Source organism: Poeciliopsis prolifica, unplaced genomic scaffold (assembly GCF_027474105.1).
Source record: "Poeciliopsis prolifica strain line A6 unplaced genomic scaffold, Auburn_PproV2 SCAFFOLD003, whole genome shotgun sequence".
In the NCBI taxonomy this organism is placed as follows: Eukaryota; Metazoa; Chordata; class Actinopteri; order Cyprinodontiformes; family Poeciliidae; genus Poeciliopsis; species Poeciliopsis prolifica.
The window spans coordinates 12,342,658-12,370,133 of record NW_026562378.1 but is presented as its reverse complement, the minus strand read 5'-3'; the positions used below and the strand labels follow the sequence as shown (position 1 = coordinate 12,370,133).

At 37.8% G+C, this 27,476-nt stretch overlaps 1 protein-coding gene across 1 annotated transcript in view; it reads left to right on the top strand.

The window, feature by feature from the left end:
* Positions 1-14,019, top strand: part of col7a1 (collagen, type VII, alpha 1) — a 70,775-nt gene extending 56,756 nt beyond the window's left edge. Inside the window, 16 exon segments of the mRNA XM_055026700.1 lie at positions 753-788; positions 881-961; positions 2,582-2,635; positions 3,663-3,716; positions 3,803-3,865; positions 3,943-4,005; positions 4,140-4,256; positions 5,589-5,666; positions 6,050-6,103; positions 6,228-6,276; positions 6,486-6,494; positions 9,035-9,118; positions 10,079-10,207; positions 10,466-10,627; positions 10,990-11,172; positions 11,244-14,019. Coding sequence (XP_054882675.1) covers positions 753-788; positions 881-961; positions 2,582-2,635; positions 3,663-3,716; positions 3,803-3,865; positions 3,943-4,005; positions 4,140-4,256; positions 5,589-5,666; positions 6,050-6,103; positions 6,228-6,276; positions 6,486-6,494; positions 9,035-9,118; positions 10,079-10,207; positions 10,466-10,627; positions 10,990-11,172; positions 11,244-11,272 — 1,245 coding nt within the window. The 3' untranslated portion in view covers positions 11,273-14,019.
* The last annotated feature ends 13,457 nt before the right edge of the window (positions 14,020-27,476 follow it).

The following is a 27,476-nucleotide window of genomic DNA, read 5'->3' as shown; positions in this document are numbered from 1 at the left end:
AAGAGGCAAAAATCAGCATGCTGCAATGGTACTATATATATATATATATATATATATATATATATATATATATATATATATATATGTGTGTGTGTGTTTTTATCAATTAAGCTTTAGAAACTTGCATTACTAATGCAGTGGCATATATTAACATTTCAATAATTGTTGAAAACGTCACTGCGTTTAGAGCTGCACCACATGTCCAATGACAGCAGTGATTACTTTGTTTGAGTGAGTGAGGACATAAAGGATGCAGTACTTCCTAGACTGTAAACGTCATATATTCAAATGTACAGCGTTTACTTTTAAGATTAAGACACAAGCAGCAGCATGCACACACCAAATAGTCGAAGGCCATAGAAACACGCACATAGTTGTTATTATATCAATGTGCCCTGCTGGATGCAGTCTGTATTGTATAAAGTTAATCATGCAGTTAAAGTCCTATCTAATATGCTTTCTGTAGAGCAAACCTGCCCTGGCACATGTAGGGAATAATCTTTCCAATATGGTGTTTCTACAATGCCAATGACAAGACATGTAAAAAAAAATTAAACAAATTTTCTTCAGCCTGTTTTAGGGTTTTAGTTCATCCAAGTTGCAGATATCATAATGCTAAAAATGAAAGAATGTAAAATATAAATTGTTATTTAATAAGTATCATCATCGTCACAGCGTTTAGCAATAATGTTGTCTATCGCGAAGCCTTGGATTTTGTCATTGTAAATTTTGTTTGCTTTGTTTGTGTGCAGGGAGAGGCAGGAGATCCTGGAGTACCTGGTGAATCGGTACATGTTTTCATACTCTTTTCCATACTCTGAATGGGCATTTTTCATTAAGATCGGGCACACTGGACTTTGTCTTGTTTTCTTTCTTCCAGGGTTTACCTGGAAAAGACGGTCTGGCAGGCCGTAAAGGGGACAAGGGGGAAGTTGGTGTCAGTGGACTGAGAGGAATCAAGGTATTATAGTTGTCTGCATTACAGTGAGTGCTTGTTTATTACATGAGGTTTCAACCTTCCAGTAGTGGTGGGTGATGACTGCCTCAAGGTTTTGGAGGTGGTCTAATCAGAGTTTAAATCCTTTTTTAACAATTAGGTGCTGTCAAATGTCACCCTTGCATGCAGTCAGGTCGTCATCCCAATTTAGAATGTTTCTGTTTTTACAAAATCACATTTATTGGAACCCCTTTGTTTATTACTTACCTGTAGCAGAGCACGTCTTCCTCTTCTCTTTTTAAGACTTCAAAAGGTTGGGACATCATTTCTCTGATCTTGACTTTTTGCACAACTTTTTTTTAGATCATCCATTTTTTGGGGTTCTCTCTTATACTTCCTTCTCTTCAGTTCCCATGTAGGATTTTCCATATGATTTCAATCTCTAGAACATTAATTGCAATGGAAGAAGTATGATTTTGTGTCCAAGGAAACATTTCCGTGTGGATTTGGCCAAAAGTCACAGATCTCTGATGTCCAGAGAGAAACCGATACTGGCACGGCTTTTCAGTTTTATGTTAGAACACAAAAAAGTTAGATTGATTTTTAACCTACAGATATCGTGTAACATTGATTCATTGATTTTTCTTTGGCCTCTAAAAAGGTTCCCAGAGCCTCTTGCAAAAAATAAAATAAATTAAAAAATGGCCCACAGCATTTCATGTCCTACATACTGATGAGTAAGAATGAGATTGTTATCCACATCTTCATTCTTTGGTCCAAGCAAAACTCACTTACGGTGTTTGTTGCAGACAATACATCCCGAACACCCAGTGGACTTTCATAAATCATCTAATGGTTGCTATGGCAAGACGCTGCATTTCTCTTAACACAATGCTTCTCAATTCCCGTCCTCAGACCCCCCTGCTCTGCACGTTTTAGATGTGCCTGTATTTCAGAACAGCTGATTCAAATGATTGCATCGAGTGCTGCAGAAGCCTGATAATCACCCACAGTTACAATTCAGGTGTGCGGCAGAAGGGAAACACCTAAAACATGCAGGGCAGGTGGGCCTGAGGACCAGAATTGAAAAACACTGTCTGTTTACCTCTGGGACAACGGTGTAAACTGCACATATTCTCGTTTCTGGTTTAGCAAGTGTTATTTTCAGTTATTAAATGTCTGTCAAAGAGCAGCGTGCCTGTTACTACCAGGCATAGAAGTGTCACTACTTCTTCACCACGTAGTTTTAAAAGAAACGCCCCTGTGAGACATGAAAATATAAAGAACGTCACCATCTGTCTGCATTTTTTATAACCATGTTGAATATAATCAAGTTTCTCTTTGGGTTTTTGACGGCTGCATTTCTTATCATGCTTTTATTATATCCCGAGTGTCTGAACACACATAAAATAACTTCATCCGGCTCCCCGTCATATAGACGGGTTGTGGATGGAAACCCGCTGCAGAAGCTGCTTCATGTCTGTGGTTTGTGGAAGTCAATTCTGAATAACCTAAGTGATCAGTAAGAGAACCATCCAGCCAGATGGGTTCTCTGCTCAGCTGCTATGGTGCTTTTTTTTTTTTTCCCACTTAAAGTCTCGCATGCCTTTTATGTCTGTCAGTGATGATCTCTCGTGTTTCCAGGGCGACCGTGGACCCAAGGGGGCTTGTGGATCTGATGGACCCAAAGGAGAAAAGGTTAGCTACTAAGACAGGGAATTGAAACCTGGATGTCTAGAATAATACATGAGTAAACCTTTACAGGTGCACTTCAATAGACAAGAAAATCATCAAAACAATGAATGTCTTCATTAGTTCTTTTCAAAGTGTTAAACTCACCTATAAAGATTCATTACACATGGAGTGGTATACTTTGTTTGTTTCTGTTATTTATTATGACTTGAGGAAAATTTTTTTCTTTGAATTAAAATATTACATAAGAGAACTCCATAAAGGATTTTTTTGGATTGGTCTAAAAAGATTTTTAATAATCTTGGACAACTTAAAAGTGAGCTCAATACTTAGAAGTTTGTTTAGATGACTTACTGGATTAATGCGGCGTGGCATGGTTGCTGTGATTCTGATGGGGCTATTAGGAATCCTGAGTTGATGCGGTATGGATGGAAAAAAAAAACAGTTACACAAAAGTGCATCACTGTAAAGATGGTTTGTAGTGTGTTTTGCTGAAACACACTACAAAATAAACATAAGTGGAGTTTGAACACAAAATATGTGTAATTATATTTAATATTAATAAATAAATATTTATGTCTGGTTGAACGATGTGCGTGACCAGTAGACTTTGTTTTTTTCCTTTTGTGGGAGAATTCATTGTAATCCATCTGGGGGCCCAGAAAATTTTTGGGAACCACTGGTATAGAACATACCAGAACATTTATCTGTTAAATGTAATTTTATTTATTAAGTTTTTCAATTTTTAAATTTCAAAAGGTTTTTTATTAGATTTAATTAACATTTAAAACATACAACTGTGTAATTAAATTTATATAGGTAATTTTTACTTTTTGAATAAATTGATTTTATAAGTTAATGATTTGATAATATTGTTATTTAGTTGTATCTGTAATAATTGCAATAATATTACTATCATAATAAAGCTTTTCTATTTCTGTCTATGTAACAATGCTCTTAAATTCAATATGTATTACTTTAATCCTCTGACATGTTTTCATATTTAAACTAAATGGTGTGTTTGTGTGTTCAGGGGGATTCAGGCATTCATGGACGATCAGGCTTACCAGGAAGAAAAGGTGAACAGGTATGAGTGATATCTACACATAAAAAGATCCAAAGGTGTTTAATAAGGGTTTCCTGCAGCTCATTTTGCTCTGTTCGTGTTTCCAGGGGGACATCGGACCTGCTGGGGCGCCTGGCACTCCTGGAAAAGAAGGACTAGTTGGTCCCAAGGTATAAAGCAATATACTTTCATTAAGACTGAAAAATAATCCAGATGTTTAAACTGAAACATTTATTTGTGGACGTAGGGTGATAGAGGTTTTGACGGGGCTGCTGGACCTAAAGGAACTCAGGGAGAGAAAGGTGAAAGGGTGAGTATTCTAATATAATCATTTTTTAAAATTATACATATTTATCTGTCATCACTGCGTCTCACAGCATCACACATTCGCAGGAAGTCACAAAAGCTGAAATCCACAGTGAACTGCGTTTGTGTTTTAAACAGGGACCGTCTGGTATTCCTGGTCCTCCTGGTCCCAGAGGGGCCGACGGGGCCCCCGGCTTGACTGGCCCACAAGGACTGGCAGGTCCTAAAGGCCCTGAAGGACTCCAAGGACAGAAGGTGACTCTCCTCACTGTGAATTAATCTGATTCTACAGCTACAGTACATGAATTATTTATAGGGAGAAAAAGACAAAGGATAAACTCATCTCAGAAGTCTATTGGTGCACCAAAAATAGTTTTGGTTTTGAAGTTGGAGTTGACACAATCTAATAATAGGTATGATAGTGGAGGAAGGATGTTACGACTGATATAAAAAGATTACAGTCTTCTTGTGTTTCTTCTGTCTTTGTTGTCCTCTTCCTTTTCCACTTGTCTTCTTTGATTGCCATCTTTTGCCTCAAGTTGATTGGCACTTTGAAGGGCTCTCAGTGTGACTGGCTTGTCTGGTTTATCATCAAGTTAATAAAGGAAGCTGGCGACGGGGCGCATCAGGTCCCTGTGATGGACGCACCTTTCAGACTCAGACACTATTTTCTACTACACTGGTGAAAAAGTACCTTTGTCTTTATTGATCTTCACTCCTACAAAGGGACAAGAAAATTGATAAATAATCATTTAAGATTTGTCATTTCTTCATCATCAGTCATTTTGATGTGTCACATGGAAAACTGCAGCAAGACTTTGAGAGGGGAGAATCAGAATTTTAAAAAATAGATAATTGAGAACTAAAATGACCCACCAGTCCAACATGTTACCAAAGTCAGCACCTGACCAGGCTTGCAGAGGAAATAAATGGTGCCTTTGAATACTATTTACAATGTGACTGACTGATACAAAGATCTGAATACCTGTGGTGAAATTGAATTGATTTGTAGTTTACTTATTTAGCTCTTGCTGCTGAAGATGGAGTTATCTGCCTCTCATTTAAATCCTTCCTACTTCATATAAATAAGAGTCACATGGACACAACCGTCCATCTATGATCTACATTAAAGTTGTGGCTCTTTTGACAAAATGTGAAAAAAAAATGTGTGTGAGTGCTTCTGTGAGGCAAAAATACTTACACAGCCAGCTTTTTCCATTGATTTGTAGCTTCCTTCTTTTGCTCACATCCCTATCGAAGGTGATTTTGGTTAACACAAATCAGCAGAAAGAAGCCAGACCATTCTGCAGCTATATGGCCCAATAAAAAGTAAATTGCAATGCAATGCATGTTCTGATGCGTGTTTATTGGAAGCAGCATTAATAACTCCGGGCAGCATTTATTTGCCTCATTGTGCTTTGTCAGTGTTTGACCCTGCTGGCAGTTTACCAATTTCCTTGAACAAGCTACTGACTGAAAACCTGCTAATCACTCGTATGCTCACACTGGACTCTCTTTTCGACTCATCGGTCTTTTAGTTCATGTTGCTTTTTTCTCTCCCTCTTATCTGTTCTTATGTTGCATTAGGGGGAGAGAGGTCCAATCGGTCCTGCCATGGTGGGCCCTCGGGGCATCCCAGGAATCCCAGGCGAGAGAGGAGAGCCGGTTAGTATTCCGTCCCTTGCCACTGAGGCTTGTTTTGTTTTGCAGAATATTGTTTTTTTTTTCAGAAATGCTTCATTTTTTTTAAATGTATTGCTTTGACAAATAATTCTGATGGTATTTGGACCAAATAGTTGATTGTATAAAAAGTAACTTTCAATAAATGTTTTGCATTTCTTTTGCTCTTGCAGACCTACAGCTCAGCTTATTTTATGAGAGAATGCGATTATGTGAACAGTTTCAGTGCAAGTCACTTTTGCTGATTTAACCTTCCTGCTTATTTGTTGATTTTGTTCAAATGTGGAACCTGGCCCAAGTCTATGCAGCCATTTCCCTGACAGTCTCTCTGGGGGTCCTGAGTGTCCTAATACCTGTCTACATTGCAGGGAGACATGGGACCAGATGGAGCCAAGGGAGACAGAGGAGAGCCAGGCATGACGGTCAGTCTGCCGTCGTTGCCACAGGGTTCAATGTGAAGACAGGAAATGACACGCATCCGCAGAGTTCTTACTGTGCTGCTTCATGATACACTTTCTGTCTCTCTGCTTCTTGTTTTATATTCAGGAGGATGAGATCAGAGAGTACGTTCGCGCTGAGATGAAACAGCACTGTGGTGAGTCCTTCAGCTTACATTGCCAATTTAAAACAATGTTGTCCTCAAAGCTGAACTCCAAACTTGATAACAGAGCATGAGTCACAGTGTTTTGAAACTGTTTATGAGAAGCCATAGAAAAATGGCGGCGACGTTGCATTTCTCAAAACTAATCTGTGCCGTTTTCTCTCTTTCTGATTCCCTTCGGTCTGTTTGACTGATCCGCTCAGCGTGTGGAGGTGAGTGAGCCGCCCCACTGCTGCAAGTAAGACAAAAAAGGCTGAGCCACACTGCGGTGAAAAAGTATTCAGCGCTGGTTGACTCCCTTTTTTCTGGATTTTTGTCACACATAATGTCTCAGATCCTAGAAATACTTCAGTATCGGAGATGTCTATCTCAAGGAAATGCAAAAAGGAGTTTTCAAATTATTCCTTTGTTTAAAAACAATACACTTTCCAAACCAACCAAGTCTGATATAAAGATGCAGTGGCTTTATTCCTAATCATTTATTCCTAAACAAACATTTAGTTATGCCACATTAACCGCTGCCACATTTGCAGTAACTTGAAATGATTTGATTCCTCTGTGAAGCAATTATTCCTTTGAGAATTGTTTTAATTCTGTTACATTGGAAGGTTTTCATTCTGATGAGGGTCATTCCACAGCCACATGTACCCACACACACACACACACACACACACACCCACACACACACACACACACACACACACACACACACACCACACACACACCGACACACACACACACACACACGCACACACACACGCACCCACCCACACACACACACACACAGCTTAAAAATAACACAATATTTTTCAGAAGCTCTTGGAAATCTTGAAAGGAAGACCTACTTTTTTCACATTGGATCAGTTTGGTTTGGATACTGTTTTCCCTTAACAAGAAAGAAACATCACTTTTTATATTTACTTTGGTGAAAATATGTTTGATACAAATGAAATATGAAGAAAAGCATAAACCAAGATCTTTTAAAACAAATGTTGTAACAGTATACGAACTACATTTTTATTATGGAGTCTACAGTCACTTATACTTGATAAAAAAAAAGAGTGTATGTTTCATTTTTTATTAAACAAACTCCACAGAAAGTTTTTTAAGCAATGTGACCCCATGCATATTTCATTTTGATTAATTTTAATACTCCAGGAGTTAATTATTTGCATATAATTCAACTTGTGCCCGTGTTAATGTTAGTAAATAAAATGCAAATTAGCAAAAACCTCCCAAACGATTGTACTTACCCACATTCTAATTAATGTGTTCGTTGTGTAAGTTGTTAATGAATGCAGGACAACACCAGTGTTATGAACCAGCCTGAGATAAATGATGCTGAAGCAGACTGCTAATGAATATGCAAGTCAGCTTCTCCTCATGTTTAATCAATGTGTGATTTTTTCAGAAGAAAATATATTTTGTGTTTCATTATTAACAAGTAATTAACAACCTAACAAAGATTTTAGTCATCAGTTTACTGTGATGGCAAACAAAATCTAAGTCCAGCTTAAATAATGGAAGTCATTATAAGCTGGGACTTGAGGCTTCAAAGGATTAAAAGCCAATTTTGGAAAGATTGTTTATGTTGGGAGAAATTGGTGAATCCTTTCATCTGGTGTTTGTGTCAGATTGGTGGGTTGATTTTTTTTATTTATTCATTTATTTATTTTTTTGTGGTGCTTTTGGGATCGTTCATTGGTCATGTGGATGAATGTTATGCAGTGGGACTTGAAAGTTTACAAACTCTTTGGAGGTTTCTGTCTTTTTGCATAAATGAGATTCAGAACCAGATTTTCACTGAAAGTCGAATAAAAAGATAACATAAAGTTGAAATGATTCAAAGAAAAAACTTTAGCTTTTTCAGCATTCATTGAAGAAATGCTGAGAATTAAATGTTTGCAGTACTTGCCAGTTACCTTGGAGGAATTATATCCCATATTGGCACAGAGAACAGCTTTTCTTCTCTTTACTTCATTTCTTGCAGCGAGATTTCTTTTGGGTTAAAGTCAGAACTTTAACTTGGCCAGTGCAACAAATAAAATTCATTGATATCTTTTAAACAACTCATTCAGAAATCTGGATCATTTCCCCCCTTCTGCCCACATTTCAGATTCTAAGAACTAACAAATCCTAACACAAACTGAACATCCTGGAGGCAGGATGAATGAATGAAGCTGCACAGCTGCAGAAACAAAGACATTTAAGATGAGATGGTAAACTGTCTCAAATTGAATTAAAGGCACAAACTGTAACTTGACTCATAAAAAAGGTACACAAATTACAAACATTATTAAACGAAGAATACCTTCGGTGAGATTTGCACTCTGTGGAGAAGTAGAGCATGTCATCCCTGGGGTCATCCTAATTATGACAAGGGAACTCCAGGAGGCTCTAAATTCAACGTTAAATCAGATAAAATCAAGAGGATGAAACAGCATGAATAAGATTTCTGCATTTTCATTTTGAGATCATAAAAATCATAAAATCATAAAAATGTAAGGATAATGGGTCTCCAAATTATGCAAAAAATGACAACAACAAAAAAAACCTGCAAAGATTACCTAAACTTTCAAGCATCAATGCTGCCAAATGTTATGTCTTTCTTCTTATTTCCACATTTTATTTTTCCGGAGCCATTTTCCTTTTCTTTTGTGTGTCACCTACCTGGTCACTGTCACTCTCCGGATCATCTTTTTGCTCCTTTGCACCCATGTTCTTCTCCCTCCCTGCTGTCCGGCTCTCTCAGGTTCAGGCCCTGACACTCGGTCCCAGCCCACACTCAGGGCTCGGCCAACAACAGAGCAAGAACTGGTACTGAATGGTGAGAAGGGTGAGTGTTTGTTTTCCTCAGCTCTGCAGCTGACTTTAGCCTGTTTGTCTGTTCATTATTAACAAACATGTAAACCTGGTGGTGAAACACATGGAGACCTCTGAGAACTGGGTGGTTTTCTGAGATAGAAAACAGAGGAGTCCATTTTTGACCCAGAATGTTTTTGTCACATTATGTGAAGACAAATACAAGAGTGACGTTTAATGACTATTCTGACCTCAAGGTGCCAACAGAGCAATTTAAAAGCTCTCATAAAAAACAAAAAGCAACTAAAACGAACACCAATATTCATGTTATGCAAGTAAAAAAGTTTTCACTTGCTACTCATTTAAGGCAGTGATGCCCACAAGGAAAGCCCTGTTTTCACTGGAATTATCTTCTGAGCTTTGCCACATTACTGTGACAATTTGAGCTTTTATATATTCAGATGAGCAGCATGTAACTGTGTTTCTTTAACTTTCTTTTACCTTTAACCAAAATGTCCACATTGTCTTTACTAAATACATTCAGTGCAAAGAGTCTAATGCAATGCTTTAAAAGGAATTTAATACAAATTTATATGCCTTTGAGGACTTCCTTTTGCAAATAAGTGAAGCCTTCAGTTAGACGACATGATAAGCCGTAAGCAAAAAATATTAACAACAACACAGAAACATAAAGTAACATTACATGTTAGTTGTCAAAATAAACAAATTAAGCTACACCAATTCCAATATAAGATGTAGGCCAATGCTGGACTAAATTCATCTTTTCAACAAGTACCAGTAATGATCATCAAGTATAGTTTTATGTTTGCGAGAAAAAGTCTTAAGACTCAATTAGGATTCTGGAAACACTTGAAAGGCTCAGAACACACTGTTCGCACTGCGAGTCATCGTTGCTCTTCACTCTGTCTGAGGGTTGGAGAGTTTCAGAGTCAGATGAAGGATTTTGATCAGTGTGATGCCACTCCTGTGTCAGGCCGGGAGCTGCGTGTGGTGGTAAACACCAATGACCCCGAATACGAGCACATCTACTCCATTGAGGCCCTGGATGACCCCAGGGATGACATGCTCTACTTCTCCACAGAGTCTGCCAATCTCACTGAAGGTATTCTTCGTTTAATAATGTTTGTAATTTGTGCACCCTTTTTTATGAGTCAAGTTACAGTTTTTGCCTTTAATTCAATTTGAGACAGTTTACCATCTCATCCTAAATGTCTTTGTTTCTGCAGCTGTGCAGCTTCATTCATCCTGTCTCCATGATGTTCAGTTTGTGTTAGGATGTGTTAGTTCTTAGAATCTGAAATGTTGGCATGTCTTGTTTTCTGTCTCTGTAAATCTTTTCTGTCTCTGGTTCCATCACTAGGCGAGGATTTTAAAACAAAAGCTGCCAAAGCCGATTCAAGCAAATCAAGCGGCACTGCTGGCTCTCACAAAACAGCTGCCCGTCAGAAACAAATGGAAATTCCACCTCTGTCCGCAGACAAGTCCAGATCAGGCAGGCCAAAGAGGGCTGTGCAAGAGGAAGGTAAAACAATTCATGTTATTTTTCACTTTGGGGACAAATTCAGGGTTAATTTTGTTGTCCATGTCTGATGTTTGGTTCTGTTTTCTCTTGCAGTAGGTAAGTCGTGTTTGAGAGTGACTTTCTAATAGTTATTCACATGAAGTAATTGATTTTATGCATGCATCCAGGTAGAAAAAAAATCTGTATTTTTTGCAAAAACCTCTAATGTAAATCACTGCCAGTTTTGATAATTGCACATAGCATGCCTGCTTGCCTCAACCCCCTCAGATTCACTGCTCTTCTGCACCGTGCTCATCCCTCGTGCTCATCCCTCGTTCTGTTGCCGTTCATTCATGCACACTTTTCACATGTGTGTTTTGCAGGTCTGACCGACCTCTGTCTGCTGCCCATGGATGAGGGCAGCTGTCAGAAGTACACTCTGCGTTGGTATTTTAACAACCAGGTTCAAGCCTGCAGGCCTTTCATCTACAGCGGCTGCAAAGGAAACGACAACCGCTTCCATCACCTGGAGGAGTGTGAGCAGGCCTGCCTCCGGGAGACCGAAGGTACATGAAGGAACAAACTGCTATTGGTCAAATATTAAGGGACAGGATCTAATTGGGGCTCTGTTTTGCAGATCCTCATTCCTTACAGACGGCACGGTGATTGTGGGTACTTTCTCCTCTGCCACAAGAATGTTTTTAAAGCTCATTATGTTTCAGATGTCAGTAGTTTTTGTTTATTTATTGCCTCTTTACATCTGGTGGGACTTTACACTGTTTTCAAAGGGCCAAGTTACTTCCAAGTGGATATTTAGCAAAACAGAATCATTTTTCAGTGTTATAACAAATACTTATTTGTCATTCTGACACAGAAAACTTGTCTTTGTCAATTTTTAAGATTTCACCACTGCTAGTTCTCTCAATTAAACATTACCGCCACTTTATGGTGTTTTGGGACCATCAGTTCACGTACTTCACTGGCAGTAAGACTAATGGGTGCAAATTAAGGAAGGGCAAGGGCAAACAACTCAGCTCACCTTGCAGTGTAGAGATTCACAAGCCAAAGTTTTACAAGTAATTTAAGTTAGTTGATTTTCTTTCCCTCGTGTCTTCATTATCTTCTAATTCACATTTGGACCAGTGGATTCTGTTCTTTGTGGCCCTGACACTGTTTCACTTTTTTAACCTTTCAAAAGTATCTCACGCCTTGAACTTTTTGCACATTTTGTCATGTTTAAGCCAAAATCTTTAATATATATGTAAGGATTGAACACAAAGTAATACATAAATGTAAAATGGAAAGAACTTGAGGCATGTTTTTTTTTTTTTTTTAAATGCTGCATGCAGACTTGGTCTACTTCAGTTCAATCCCAGATGCATGTTTTTGCAAGTTGTTTTTTTCTCTCATCCCTGCTTCCACATTAGCTCAAGTTCAGTCAAATTGGATGTAGAGCATCCAATGTTTGTTTTTTTTTAATCTGGCCAAACATACTCAATTGGATTTGACTCTGGGTTGTTCTATCACATAGAGAAGCTCTAGCTCCATATATAGGTTTTTTTTTTGTCTGTTGCGTCAACCTTTGCCCCAATTTCCAGCCTTTTACAGCCTCTAAAAGCTCAACTGTCCTGTATTCATCTCCTTACACTCTGACCAGCCTCCCTGTCTCTGCAGGAGAAAATTATCCTCACAACTTTCTTTTCGCTACCAGTACTCTTCAATAGAAAACCAATTTATGAAGAGCTCTGCTAATCGTTGTCTTGTCAATCAATTCTTCTACCCGAGCTTCAGGTCTCTGCAGCTCCTCTGAAGAATACTACTCCAGTTTAGAAACTATTCTAGAACCTAATTCAATTTTAAACTTCCTCACAATTCTTCGCTGGCATGTCTGCTGTGGTCCCTGGTCTTCATGGTGCTGTTTGTTTTCTGTTGGTCACTAACAAACATCTGAAACCTTCACAACTCAGCTTTATTCAAACTGAGATTAAATTACACACCGGCGAACTCTGCAGGACTTGCTAAGGCAATCCGCTGTAGTGGATTTAGTTAAGAGGATCAGTGAAAATGGGACTCAATGCAAATGAACGCCACACTTCTTAGATTTTAATTAAAAAAGACAAAATTATTTGAAGTCTGTGGTTGGAACCTGGCAAAATGTTAAAAGGTTCAGCTGCTATGAAAGAATTTGCAGAGCACCATATAAGCGAGGCATGATGGAGAATACAGTCGGAGAAAAGTTGTGAATTCAGGAACAAAAAGTGAAACAGGTTGAAATTTTTCTGAAATGATCAAACTGTTGATAAGTGACTGCTGATTTTGTAGATAGACATTTGTGGGTATAATTTTCTAAATTTGCATCCTTCTTTGAGACATTTGAAGATGAGAAAAATGTAACATTTATTTTTCATCAATGATTACCAAATATTCATCAAATATTACCCGGTGATTTTAATTGTTTTAAGTGAAACACTTTATTTCTTAAAGTTTTGTTCCATTTAAGTCCTCCCAAGAAAATTAAAAAGTTTTTTTTTATACATCATGCTTTATTTTTACAATTTTATCTTGGTTTTCTTAATGACTTTTTTTGTATTTGCAAATAAATAAGGCAAATACAAAAAAATAAATAAAAAAAAATTTATTTTGTTTCTAAATAAAAAAAATAACTTTTGTTATTTAGAAACAAAAGTCTTTCCACCACCTCATTTAACTTTGGAAGCTACAGCTTCAGGCATTGCTACATAAATTCACCATCAAATTGTTCTTGCTGTAAATGTTCAAAATATAACTAGTTTCTGTTCATAATACTATCCAACTTAAGTTTTATGCAGTTTTCTATTATGTTCTTAAGAACTCAGATAATCACATCTCTTTACTAATAACCATCTAGGACCACGTTCGGAGAGCTTGTGTGCACATTTCATATCTTTTCTTCACATTTATTTTTATCCAGGGACCAATATATGAGGTTTGTCATCTGCTGTACATTGTTTATTTTCCGGAGTTTTCCAGGCAGGTTCTCCAGATGCATAAAAATTTAAATTAAACCAGACTGATGCACCAACACATACTGTCTATATAAAAAACAGAAGAACAGGACCGAAATACCCTCCTGTTCTTCACACCAAAATAACTATGCAAGCATGACTATATTATTCTGGGTATCGTGTTAACATCTGTTTTAAAAATGAAGTATCAAGCACAATAATTCGTTGTATATATTGGTGTGTTCTTTATTTTGGGGAAAAGCTGTGTCTATTTTAATGACTGCATGTTTACCTGCCACAGAAAAGGTGCTATTTTTAAAGGTATTTTTATACTATGTGTTGAAGGTGTAAGCTTGTGTTTTTGTGGTTGAAAAAAAAAAAAACGGTGTTTAACTATGTATTTCTAATAAAGCAAATGTTTTAGTGGTACTGGTGTGAGTTCTGTTCATCCTCTATTACAGATGGTTTTGATCAGGTAGCAAAATTTTATTAACATTTCAGTACCTTGAGAACGAGATTGAAACCAAAATCTGATGAAAAGACAATAATGACAAGATTATTTCTCATTGGAGAATTTGAGGAGAAAGAAAAATTACGGGTACAAGTGTAGGAGTGTGACTTATTAGATGTAATTTCATCAGCAGATTTTATTAATGAGAAGATTTTATGCCTATCAGCCACGACTCCTCCTCCCGTGTTTGTCTTTGCTCTCTGCCCTCGCCTGATTTCCCCTGGTTCGTGACACACTCGCTCCGTATCTGCTTCATCTGACTTCATCAGACCTCATGCAACTTTATCAACTCCTTCACCTCAGCCTGAATTTATTTCTTATCTAAGTCATCTCATCAGGTGCAGGTGGTGGTTATATTGGGTATGACAGGACTGCGGTGCAGGGAGAGAGATGTTACATGTCAGGATGAAGAGGTGGAAAAGCCTCCAAACACGAATGAAAAGATTGAGTTAAAAAGGTCTGAGAACTGTGGGAATATGTGGGATGGAAAATATTTGCACTTTGTAATGGGCCTCTGTTACTCAGCATTGTTATTTTTGCTTGTTTATTTTTATGTTTTTTTCTGGTTTTACTGAAAAGAGACGTATTATGTTTCCTGTTCAACAAGTTAGAACAGGTCTATTAAGAATACAACAAGTGTTCACTGCATTCTCAGATAATTAAATTTCTCCTTTTAAGTTTTGGCTACGTGGATCTCCTTTCAGAATGATCTGGGCCTCTTGTCACTTTAAATCCAAATAAGCTGCTGCTTAACATAATGAGGCAATGCCAGTCAATTGGGTCTTAATAGTCAGGAGGTTTTGGAAACAGTTTTCCAGACACCAAAATGATTGACTTAATTCAGTAAATGAGATGGATGTTGGTTTTTTTATTTTAGTACTCTGACTGTTTCTAGAACTAGACCCAAGTTGAAGTACTAGACTATGCAAAAAATGTAATCTTGTGTAATGGGTTCCCAAGTGTCCATTCCAGTCTATAAGGGCCAACGTTTGAGGAAGTTTGTTCTTAGTACGGCATACGTGAATGAGATGCCTGAATTCGCTCCTCATCATGTTTACAGAGTCCTAAAAGCTGGAGTTTCAGACCCCCTGCTGTAAAGGCTAAATTTACACAAATGGTCCAATTTAACAAAATCCTAAATTATGTCAAGAGAATGCAATGGGATCTTAAATGTTTCATTATCTAAGAACTTACTCTATAATCATAGAGTAGGCATCAAATTTAAACTGTCATTTCTTTTATTAACAAAAAAGATTTCGATGGATAGTTATCCCGAAACAGCTGGGCTTAAACTCTGTTATTTTCTTCATGTGGAAATATGTAAAATAAGAAACACTGGTGTCAACCCTGAATTACGGATGATTACTTAAGATTTCATTTCTTCTTGCTTAGATATTTTGTCTTGGCAAACAAGCCGTTGATTGTCTCCAGATGGCTGCCACAAAGCTCTTGACGAGAACAAATTGCAGAGCACTCCTCCTGGTTTATCATCTCCATTGCTTTTACAATTAAAAGCTTCCATGTGTACTTACTGCCAGATCTGGACCTATTAGTAATTGCTTTAAGTGTCTTCCCACGGTTTTCCATACAGTGGAATGGCAGATTTTCAATTCTTCTGAGATCTCTTCAAATCCTTTCCCAGACTCGTAAACTGCAAGAGTTTTCTTTGTGAAAGGCCTGAATATCGCTTTGTAACCTAGCAAGGTGTTCATGCACTCTTTAAAAGTCAGACACCAAGTGAAATGTGCTTAAACGCCATCAAAACGCTGAGTAATGATGCTTTAATTATGTGCACCTGTGTGTAACCTTAGTCATCTTAAGCAGGAATAAGTGTGGGGTTGTCCTGATTTCAGCAAAAATTGCATCTTTTAGAAAGAAAATCTATAAGAGGGATGTTCTCTATTGTATTTGCGTGATTATCTGACTTTAATTTTTCAGGTTTAAGACTATATTTTACTTTCAAACCACACATGCCATCCTCTTATTATTATTTTTTTCAAAATTGTTTATTGTACAGCATGTCATAAGTGCAGGGTAACCATTTCAATTTACCTTTTATCCAATGTTTTATCATGACTTTTATGTTTCAAAGCACCAGCACCCTACAACAACACACCTCCAGCCCTCTACTAAACCTTCATCAAGCTGACGTAGATTTGCTGGAATGAAAAGAAAATGAGAAGATACTGCATGTTTAAATTTGCACATAATCTGACGTCTCACTTTATTTCGGTCTGTAAATCTCCCCATAAATGCTCTGTGCCGTGTATTTCTGTCCGTCTCGTTGTACATATGTATGTGTGAGATTGTTTGCTGGTACAGATACATTTCGCATGTTCTAAAAATAGCAGCCATCACTGATTTCAGCAGCCGTAACAGCAGGCTTTATGCAATCCACTAAAGCCTTTTGAGCTGTCTCACAAGTCTTTAAAAGGACATATAAAGATGGTGGGTGCATTTGGGTTTGAGCTTGTGTGTAGAAGACTGATTACTAATGTGTGTCTCTGTGGATAAGGAGGGGGAGAAGTAATAACCATATCTAATTTGGTTTACATTTTTCCACCTCTAGGAAGGGCTTTCAGTGTGACATGCACAGCCATGACATTATTGTGTCATCCATATACTAATACTGCTCTTTATGCAACTTCATAATATAATTGTGTCATTGCATAAAATTTCTAATTTGTATTGATGGCTTTTGTTCTAATATTAAGAGATAGAAGTTTGATAGCAAGATACCATTCAGTGAAGGTTTCTGCAGATGTTCTCTTGCCAAATTTCATGCTCTTCTAAGCTCTCACCAGATTTCTTAATTAGAAATAAGTGTCAAAAAATTACTGTTTTGAGATTAGGGTTTGTAGAATTAAATTAAATTCCAAACATTCGACACAAGTTTTAACTTGGACCACATTTTAGACAAATTAAGACTCTATTCTGGTGTGCCCTTGCTTCCTACAGACTGGCAGGCTTCTCTGAACTTACAACTTTTTAAACATATTTACATGCACTTTTCATCTTCCTGCTGAGATGGTGTGACTGCATATTCACCACATGTTGTTATTAGCAGGGGAGTGATAATCTACATAAATATCTTTTTGGGAGCTGACAAAAGTCACAGTGGCATATTGAACTGGCAAGTTTAAACTTTACCAAAATGCTTTGTACAAATATGTGCACTGATAATTCTCTGTTAGTGGTCATAATGTCATGTCTACATGAGGAATCTAAACTGACTATAAAGATATTAATTCTCCTTGGACTTTTCCACATTTTGCCAAAATACATATAAAAACATCTATGTATTTTATTGCTCTTTACAGAAGGCTGCATGTTCAGTAATAGTGTGCCATAAACCTTGCAGGGGATACAGAAAATTTGAAAAATTAGCATCTAATCAGCTGAGACCAAAATTAAACTTCTGCCATGCAATTCCCACATCACCATGAATGCACCATTAGCATAGTGATACCCATGGCGGTTGCAGCTTCATGCTGTGGGGATTATTTTTCTCATGAGATCTGAATAGGTCTGCATGCTATTTAGTTCAAAGTTTAATTTATAGTAAAAACCTTTCAAAACTACATAATTCCACTTTGCAATTTTGCACTAATTTGTGTTGGTCAATCACGTAGAATCCACTAAAAATACATTGAAGTTTGTGGCGCAATGTGCAAAAATAGAGGAACATTTAAGGAGTCAGAACACTTAATTGAAAATCATTGAAAGGTTAAATATAACAAGAAATAAGTTGCAGTTTACTTATTTTTGATGATGTGATCTGCCTCAGTCCTTCTACATGTATGCAGCAGTTCTTATAGAGAACAATCATGCACACGCTGTGAAGACAATAATCTCACCCTCTGCCTGCATGGGGCCAGAGCTGCTCTTCACACTCTTTCTTGGACATGAACTATGCAGAAACACGTCTAGGAGTTGTTCATTTTTCCTCTTCAGTGACCTTGACTGTTAAAGCCCCCAGGGTCTTGAGTTGGCACAGAGCTGCGTTGGTAGAAGCTCGCCAACAGAGAGGAGCAAGCCAACTTCTCCCTCTCTCCATCACTCCTCTCGCTCTAACTCTTGCTCTTTTTTTTGCCACCCACTTCCATCCACAAGTACAAAGGCTGTTGCTATAGTGATGAAACATGTCAGAATGTGCTCTGTCTCACTTTTATCCATTTTCAGATAATCCATATGACTTATGTCTTGTGTTGAGTCAGATGCGTGCAAATACTGCTCATCTTCTAAAAGTGCAGGAAATGGTTGAGTTCAGTTCAGTTAGTTTGACACTGGGTTCATCTCTACTGTCAGTATATCACTGAAATATCAGTTGAGGGCAAATATTAGGAAATATTAGAGCAAAAGTTCATGGAAACCTCTGCATTGCATCAAGTTACTTCATCTTCAACGAGCGCTGCAGCCATGTTTTCTTACATGGACCTGAAAAAGTCCAACCATCAGGTACAAATGAAAGGTAGCAAAACTGCATTTAATGTTAATTTGTTTGGTACATTTAAGCAAAAAGCCAGTTCAAAGTGCTTTACATAATAAAAACCTAACATAATAGCCAATTCCATTGAGAACAGCAAATGATAAACAAACATTACATTTTTCAAATGCTTTTTCTTTTTTCAAATCAGAATTATTAAGAATAATTCTTATTAAGTCTAGCATTAATTAATGTTCCAGTTTTTATTAGTCAAAGGAAACTCTAAACAGGTGGGGTTTTCACCATGTTTTAAAGGAACTCAGTGTTTTAACTGCTTTGCACTTTTCTGAAGGTTAGCTCCAGATTAGAGGAGCATAAAAACTGAACAATGATTCTCCATGTTTGGTTTGGAGAACCAAAAAACCTGGAAACCAGAAAAAACAGAATGACTATCAATCCCACTTATTGGCACTTTTACACATTATTGTTGCCCTTCAGTTTAAAGCTGTATGGTGGATTATGTAAAATGAATTATTTTGTTAAAATGGGTTATTCTAGCAAGAGGTCAATACATTGTTTGTGGTTTGTGGAGATTTTGCATAATAGATCTCAAAGGTCAACAAACCTCAGTTAAAATGAAATATAAAAAAGTTGTAATAACTTTTGATTTTCAAGTGTTTACTCCTTCAAACTAAAACTTCACCAAAGCACGTCTTGAGTTCACATCTTCCTTCGATTACAACAATTTTTATTAACCCGTAATAAAGTTAATTTATCCCGATTTTTGCCTGTTTGTAGAGAACATAAATGTCAAACAGAGAGGTCACAATGAATAGAAAGGATCTCATTGTTCAAATCTGTCAGTCAGTGGAAGAATACAAAAAATACATTGTCCATGGTCTACAGCTGCTTGTCAAAGCAGCACTGAGGGGAGCTGGTGCCTATCTCCAGAGATGCACCATGGAAAGGACACCAGTTCCTCACAAAGGAAACACAGAGATACAAACAATATGCACACTCATGCCTAAGTGTTATTTCAAGAGACCAAATGAATAGCGGTCAGGTTTTTGTACTGAGGGAGGAACTTGCTGAGGATGTTCTGCTTGATAATGAAATTAACAGTTCGATCAATAACAGGTTCTGATCCTGAAGCTGCTAACCAGGCCCACTTCATATATTTTTGCTAAATTCATACATTAACATTGAATAAGACAAGCAAGACCATCAATACTTTCAATTTTGTATAACCTCTTTCCAACCTCTTTGGATGGCTGATTAATAGAATATTTTGACTGTTCATTACTGTTCCATGTTTTCTCCATATGTAGATAATTTTTATGATTTGGAGTCAAAAATAAAACAAAAAGAGTGGCAAACATTTTGAACAGTATTGAGCTTGTATACTTTTATGTATACTTTTAATCTTGTGAGAATTGCAAAAAAATCCACAGTAAATTCACAGTTGCCGGCCTACATTTTTTAAAGTTTGTTCATTCATTAAAGTTGTATTCTTAATAATCATTCCCATTTGATCACCACTAAAGCAGGTGATCAAATGCATCATTATAAGCCTAAAATGAGTTTCATCGTGATGTGGAGTGTATCTAAACGTCTGACTGGCGCTGTCCTTTGGTGTGATGAGAAAAGTTTGATAAATGAATAAAAACATGCACTTCAGTGACAGAGCTCACCGCTCACAGCAGGTTTCTTTAATGCTGTGACCTCTTGTTTGATCCTTCTTTTATCTCCCCGGGTTTCAAGGTACAGACCGAACATCAGAGGTTCTTTTTTCCCTATAAGTCCTTCACTTGAGGACTTTCACTTTGCCAGTCTAGGCATTTATTCTGTGTATAGATCTTAGGTTACCCTCTGCCGCTCTTGGCTTTACTGACAACTTTCATAGAAAAGACTTTAACGTAGGAACACAGGAACTGCACACAGTCTTGTCTTTGTTCACATATTGATTTATCGATAAGTCCAAAGCCTTCAGTCCACGCAGTCCATGAAAGAGCAGATGACGATGATCGCAGACTCAAACCTATGGGAATAATGTAAGATCTTCAATTAAACTGTCTAGTGTGTTTTTGGATTGTGGGAAAAAATGGAAAACTGAGGGAAAAAACTAATTATGCATGAAGACAGCATCCATATTAATGTGTGACACATTTGTGCTTAATGATTTGATCTGAATTTTAGAAAGAAAATGCTGATTAAAGGTCAGACAAGAATACTGTCACTTTGTCTCTAACATACTGACAGTCCTCCCTTTTTTCGTCTTCCCTCCAGTTGATCTTAAGCATAGCAAAAGAGCAAAAAAGGTGTTGTTTACTCTGTTAATTTATCCTCTCCCAAATGACTCAGCCTTTTTTCTCTCTTTCTCTGTCACAGCTGTGATGAGCTTGGAGCATCTGTGTGCCAAAGTGCCTCAACATTATTCGAAAGGTTCCCTTGGGAAACCTCGGCATTTCAAAATTTCTCATCTCTTCCTGCTGTTATTCAGGTGACCGTTTTCTACTTTGGCTCTGGTTCAAGCCTCTGATGGTCTGATATATTTTTTGTAGGTTTTGAGCAACGTCTCTCCATTAATCTCCCCTTCCCATCTTTTACTTCCCTCTTTCATCTCTCTCCCCTCCACTGAACCACTTTCCTCAATTGACTCAAAGCAAATCTGTAATCTATAATTTTGCAGCTGACTAGGAAGCAAAGTGTCAGAAAATGTTAGTCAGTGAGACAGTTGGGGAGATAGAAATATGATAAGATCTTATGAGGCATTAGCTGGGAATTGATGCAGCACCCTGACCTATCTTCCTGAGGGAAGATGCATCTTATGAACCACATAATCACATCTCTTTCAATACAATACTTAACTGTTGGTGTCTGTCTGAAGCACAAAGTTAAGAAATTGTAAAGTTAAATGTGAGCATTTCTTATTTTTAAAGAAAATTCTCTTGCATTTCTGGTAACTTTAACTGTATTTATCTTAAACCATGTAATCAGATCTCTGATTTTAAGAACAAGTTTACTGGATAACTAACTGTGGTGTTGTGGTGACAACAAACTATACAATCTCATCTCAATAAATGACAAGATCAACTGCGCCAAGCACAGTTACGGAGTTACATAATCCAGTTTAGTCTGTTACAGAGTAGGTAGATTGTAGAAAATAATCAGCCGGACAAAATGCTCCTAAAGAAATAGCAAGTGAATCCCGGTTTGTACTGAACACCCCATGGCAGTAAATAATGGTTTATCAGCTTTTATCTCTGTCTCACTTCTGTATTAGTTCACCACGATGTCTGAAACTAGGTCATCTTTAATACAACTCAGTATTCCCCTAATCGCTGTTTGCGTCGTTGCTCCGTGCTCATGGAATCGCCACCTGAATGAATAATTCTCTCTCTACCTGCTGCCTAGCTTCATACAACCACTATTTCTTCCTTTGCAATTGCCTATTGATTGAATAAAATGTACCGAGCTTTAAAAGCTCTCGCTGAACAAAAATTGTGAGTGTGCTACATTTCAAAATCGTAACACAGATAAAGGTGTGACAGTGACTGACGTTTATTTACCATTTATTTGAAGTGGAGGTTGTGAGAAAGGACGGGAAATTATATCCATCTCGTCTGTGCAGATGGATGTGTGTGTGAGTTGTCTGAAAGGATGCATCAGTTTGGATAACTGAGGTCTAGTCCTGATTTAGTACATAATGTCTGGCAGGTTTCAAGCAATATCTCCACCCTGGATCAAATGACAACCTCAACTTCTATAAAACGTTGCAAACGACATTGATAGTGGCCTCCTACGGTAACAGCTCAGAATATATATGAGATGAAGAGTACGGCAGGACTATTACTGCTGCACAGAAGGAGTCGAGTGTATCTCAGTGGGCATATGGGACAGGACTGACAGGCTGTGCGTGAGGATGAGGAACAAAACGTGCAGGTATGGAGACAGGACCATGCATGTCAGACAGGAGAGCAAGCCTCAGAGGAAGTGGTCAGAAAAGAGAGAGTCATGGTGTGGAGGTAGAGGAAGGGGTAGAAGTGTCAGGTCGGTACACGTGGTTCATCTTTAATCCATCATGCAACCCCTTTGTGGTTCAATCAAACCACACATGGCTTGACTGAATTTGACTGCAGGTGCACAGGTGAATGTGTATTCATGCAGACATCTGCACCTACTTGTGTGTTGTGAGGCAAGTACTGAAGCTTTGCACACACTTTTTATGCTTTTTTTATTACAACATCCAGCTCTGGTGTGTTTCATTTGGATGTTTATATTAAGGACATGGAAATGGCAGAAAACTCATCTGTCTTTCTGAAATTTTTAGAAATGTGAGCTTGAAGAACATGATGCTCATTTGTTTTCTGTCTCCTTAAGTTTGCTCTTTGTAAAATTGTATCTCTTCGGAGAAGTCTCTGCCAGCTTTGAAAATGGAAAAACAAGCCTGGAAGAGCCAGTTTTGTTCTAGCAGAAAAGTTCAATCTCAATCAAACAGGATGAATGCCGTCTATGAACAGTAAGTTTCTAATCTTTACAGCAGGATCTATTTTAGATCAAGATGAAGCTCCGCCCACATTTTGATCATGTCTGACCATCTTCCCTGTCCCTGCAGTAAAGAAAACATTCCCATGACATGATGCTGTCACAATGTTTCTTCATGCAGATTACGTGTCACATGTTGATGATGTGTTGCTGACTAATCGTTAGCCTGATTTAAATTTCCCAGTAACTTCATCCCTGACCTGTTTGCTGTGTTTCTTAGTCTTCATGATGCTGTTAGTTCTATAATGTTCTTCACAGAAGGGCTTGATTAAACTTACAAATTACCAACAAGTGGACCAAGTAGCTGGATAAAGGAATGCATATGCACTCCATTTTCTGATTTTTATATGTTTAAAAAAAATTTAAACCATGTATTTCTCATCCTTTTTTCTGTTAAAGAAAACAATATTGAAGTTTGTGTCTTTAACGTGATGAAATATGGAAGGTTCTACTTTTTGCATTGAATATCCACTGAGCCATATTTCTTATTTATTAACCCTGGATTTGGAAATGGATGTGCACATTTACAACAGGAAAATGTTTTAAATTGCTGTACTTTGTGTAAATTAGAGCAAAAACACTTATTTCCAAAGCCTGCCTTTGGGGGACACTGGGTATGGAAAAACTGTTCTGTAGCCATTCTGTGTGCAGTGATAAAACTAATTTCACAGGCCATTAGACTTATTTGAAAAGCAGCAACCAGACTTGCAGTGAAGCACAATGTGTCAAGAAAATTATAGTTTACGGTACCTCCAAATACCAGCTAAAGATGATTGGCCGGCTGTGGCGGGTCATGTGGGCTCTGTCACAACATGACCTGCTGTGCAGGTCCAGGGCTACTTCCTGGGCACGCTAATGAGGGGGTAAATCAAGCTGTCAGTCCACCCCCTCCTGAGCAAAGCCACCATGATGTTATACAAATACACCTCAGAGGTGGCATTTACTGAACTACCTCTCTGTGCCAACTCTTTGTGCTGGCAAAAGGTAAATTTGTTCACCTTCATTCATAATGCAGGGTGGTAATTGGCTGGCGCATCGATCAAAGAGCAGAGTCTACCTTTTTTCTGTGAGCTTGGCCTCTCTCCCTCTGTACTCTTTCCCCCATCCCCCCTCTGTCTTCCTCTTCACTTTTCTTTACTGGCTGCCCTTCTCACTCCGCCTCACTGATAATCCTCTCCATCTGCCCCATACCCCTGGCTCAGCATTTACTTTGCTCAAACCTGGTCCCAAGGTCGTTTTATCATGCAACAGTGGCTTCACAAAGTGTTTTTCTCTCCCTCAAGCATTTTTCCCCTAATCAGGATATGATCATTTGTAATATCATCCAGTGCATTCACCTATTAGGGTACATATTTGCAAAGCCATCTTGTTTTTGCAGTATTCTTCTCAGTTTGTTTTGTTGCATCAAAATCCTCTGAGCATCTTCCTTCATTGGGATTCAGTGGATGACAAATCCTTGCCTTTACTCCGTGATTTTTATTGCTTTCTCATCTCCCAGGTCTATCTGATCAATCTCGCCTCTTGTTTTCAAGTGCCTTTCATTTGAGCAGGAAGTGGCGCTGAGTCAGTGTTGGTGACATGGTGAAAATGTTGACATTTTAATTTGTGCTGCCTCTCTTTTTATGGGATGCTGCATTTGGTGCTTTCCTGTCTATCTGTAATAAGGTCAGCTTGTGTCCACAGCATGTCACAGTCATAGTCAAGGACACACCCAGCAGTATGTGAATATAAATCATTTTTAAAAGGTAGCTCAATTATAATGTCTATGAACTATGCTCGGAGTGAATATAAACATATGTTTTTAAATCTGACAGGTGGCAATCATTCCTCTGGTCAGAGCTCTGGATACTTTATAAGGAGGTAACGTTTGCTTTTAAATAAAGTGCAATTGAAATTTATGTTCAGTTTTTTATTTCAGCAATAATAAGGGTCACAAACATTTATTTCTACATAAATATTTACACATTTTTATGGCTGTTGTCATGAAGTGTCACTTACTACAAAGTTGCGTAAAAGTGTCAAGTTTGCATCATTCTCTGAATGACACTTTTAATGTAAAGTTGCTTTAAAACTTGCACTAAAAGTTCAATAAAATGGTCAACTTTGCATTAAAAGTGTCATTATTATTAACCAAATGAAACTCCATAGCAGTTGTAAACATGGGGTTATGCCATGTTTATAAGAGTGTCATGTCAGACTTATGCCCGTCAAATAAAATGTTAATGTATAATTGTAAAATTAAGGACAAGCTAATTGAATCTTTCAACATTTCGTCATGTTTATGACGAAACACTTTAGTGGATTTAACTGGTATTTCATATAATGAACCAACAAAAAGTTGCACATACTTCTGATGTTGTAGAAAAAGAATAAATGGTATTTGCCATGTTACTGAAAAATATCAGAAATGTGGGACTTGACTCAGATATAAGCAAATTGTGCAGCATATGAATAAAATACATCAGAAGCATCGCTTGTCTCACTGGTTGGTGAAATGTTTTGATTATACTTATTTTCTGTTGAGGGAAATAAAGTTACATTTAATGAAAGTTAATTATATGCATATAGTTGGAAATTTTTACTTGAGTGTCCGTCAGAAGTTGGCTCGAGTAATTTCAAATAAGCTGCAGGTTTATTATCTTCTTCTCTTCTGAAATAGTCAGTCTGTGAATCTCATACAGAACATAGTCTTTCTGATGCCTCAGCCCAAGTACTTTTCCTGCATCCTCTCCAGCACAGCTCCTCCTTTCCTGACTGTTTCTGGATTAATTTACGTCATGTCTGCGACCGCTGATGCTGATTTGTTCTGTCTCTTAAGGGGTTTTTGCTGCTGCTCTTTCTGCCTCAGGCAATCTGCAACTGCAGGTAGAAAAAGCAAAGAGTTTTCAGGACTTATGCGTGTCCTAAAATACAAAATACAGTCATTAATACAATTGCAGTAGTCAGTTTTAGTTTTGACCATAATAATATTGATTCCAAACAAGGCTTGATACCCATCCATAGGCGTCATTGTTCAGACGAAGGAGCCCAGCCACCAATTGAAAGAAGCTAATACCAGATGCTTGTATCATCTCATTCTTTAGTTCGTAATTCCTAACTTATGACCATGACCATAACGGGTGAGTGTTGGAAAGAAGATGAACCGGGAAATTGAGTTTGAACTTTTAGCTCAGCTTTTTTCAACCGCAGCAGACGTGTGAATACAAAGATGGGCCCAGTCCTTCTGTCCACTCCACACATTTTTCCCTCCGTTCCTCATAAACCTTCACAGCTCTGTTTCATTCAAATTACTGTCCATACATTTTCTGTACCAGGTTTATTCTTGCATGCTGAAAGGAGGTCGGTGCCTATGTCTTCAAAAGTAAAAGGCTGAGAGGCAGAACACAGCATGGACAGGACGACACAGAGACAGATGCAAACATGCACGCACACGTCCATATCTGTTGAAGACTGTGTGCATCTAACATGCTCTAATTTCAGATTTCTCATCAATTGAATCTTCCTCAGTCAGAAGAATAGGCCAACTCCACTGGTGCAGTGTAGAAGGTTTATTAATGTAATAATGGCAGATACATGGGAGATGATGGTACAGAAGATGATGAGGTAGAGATAGTAACGAGGTGCTTATATTTGGTTTCATATGTATATGTATGTGGCTGTGTGTGTTTGTGATTATCTGAAACAGAAGAAACAATAAAGGTGCATATTAATAGCCATATGGGGAAAAACCGCCACACATAGATGCAGGATGAAAATGGCCTGTAGTATCACAGAAATCCACTGGAGGGCACCAAAACCCCACACATGTATTATCGGTCAAATGCAATAAACATACAAACGACAAAAACTGTAAGAAAATATGAATTAATGATAATTTTTTGCATATACTACTATAATGACAATATATCTGGAAAGTACAGCATAGAATTTGAGTTATTATAAGTAAACGCTTGCATTATCGGTAGCCAGGAAAATGTATCCTTACATAATTAAACACAGGTTTCATACACACGGGATAAAGGAAGGATTGATGGTAGATGCTATCAGTGGACGCTATTTTTATGCCACCGAGCCATACAGAAGCACAGAAAACAAAGTGCTCAGCTATGTGAAATTGAAACTACACAATGAAGAGATGCATGATGGGTAACATAGAGCTAAACAAACGGACGGACTTTTAACAGTGTCTAACCTAATTAACTTACAGATGTTTTTGGATGAGCTGCACAGAAGCGCAGGTGTTAACAATGTTGTTTCTGATGGAGTCATCATGTTTTCCCTGTGAACAAACAGCCCATAAACATAACTGTTAAGTCAATTGGTTCCTCTAAATTGTCTTTGGGTGTGAGCCTGTGTGTATGTTTTTTGTTGCTGTTGGCCTGCGATGTACTGAAGACATGTTAA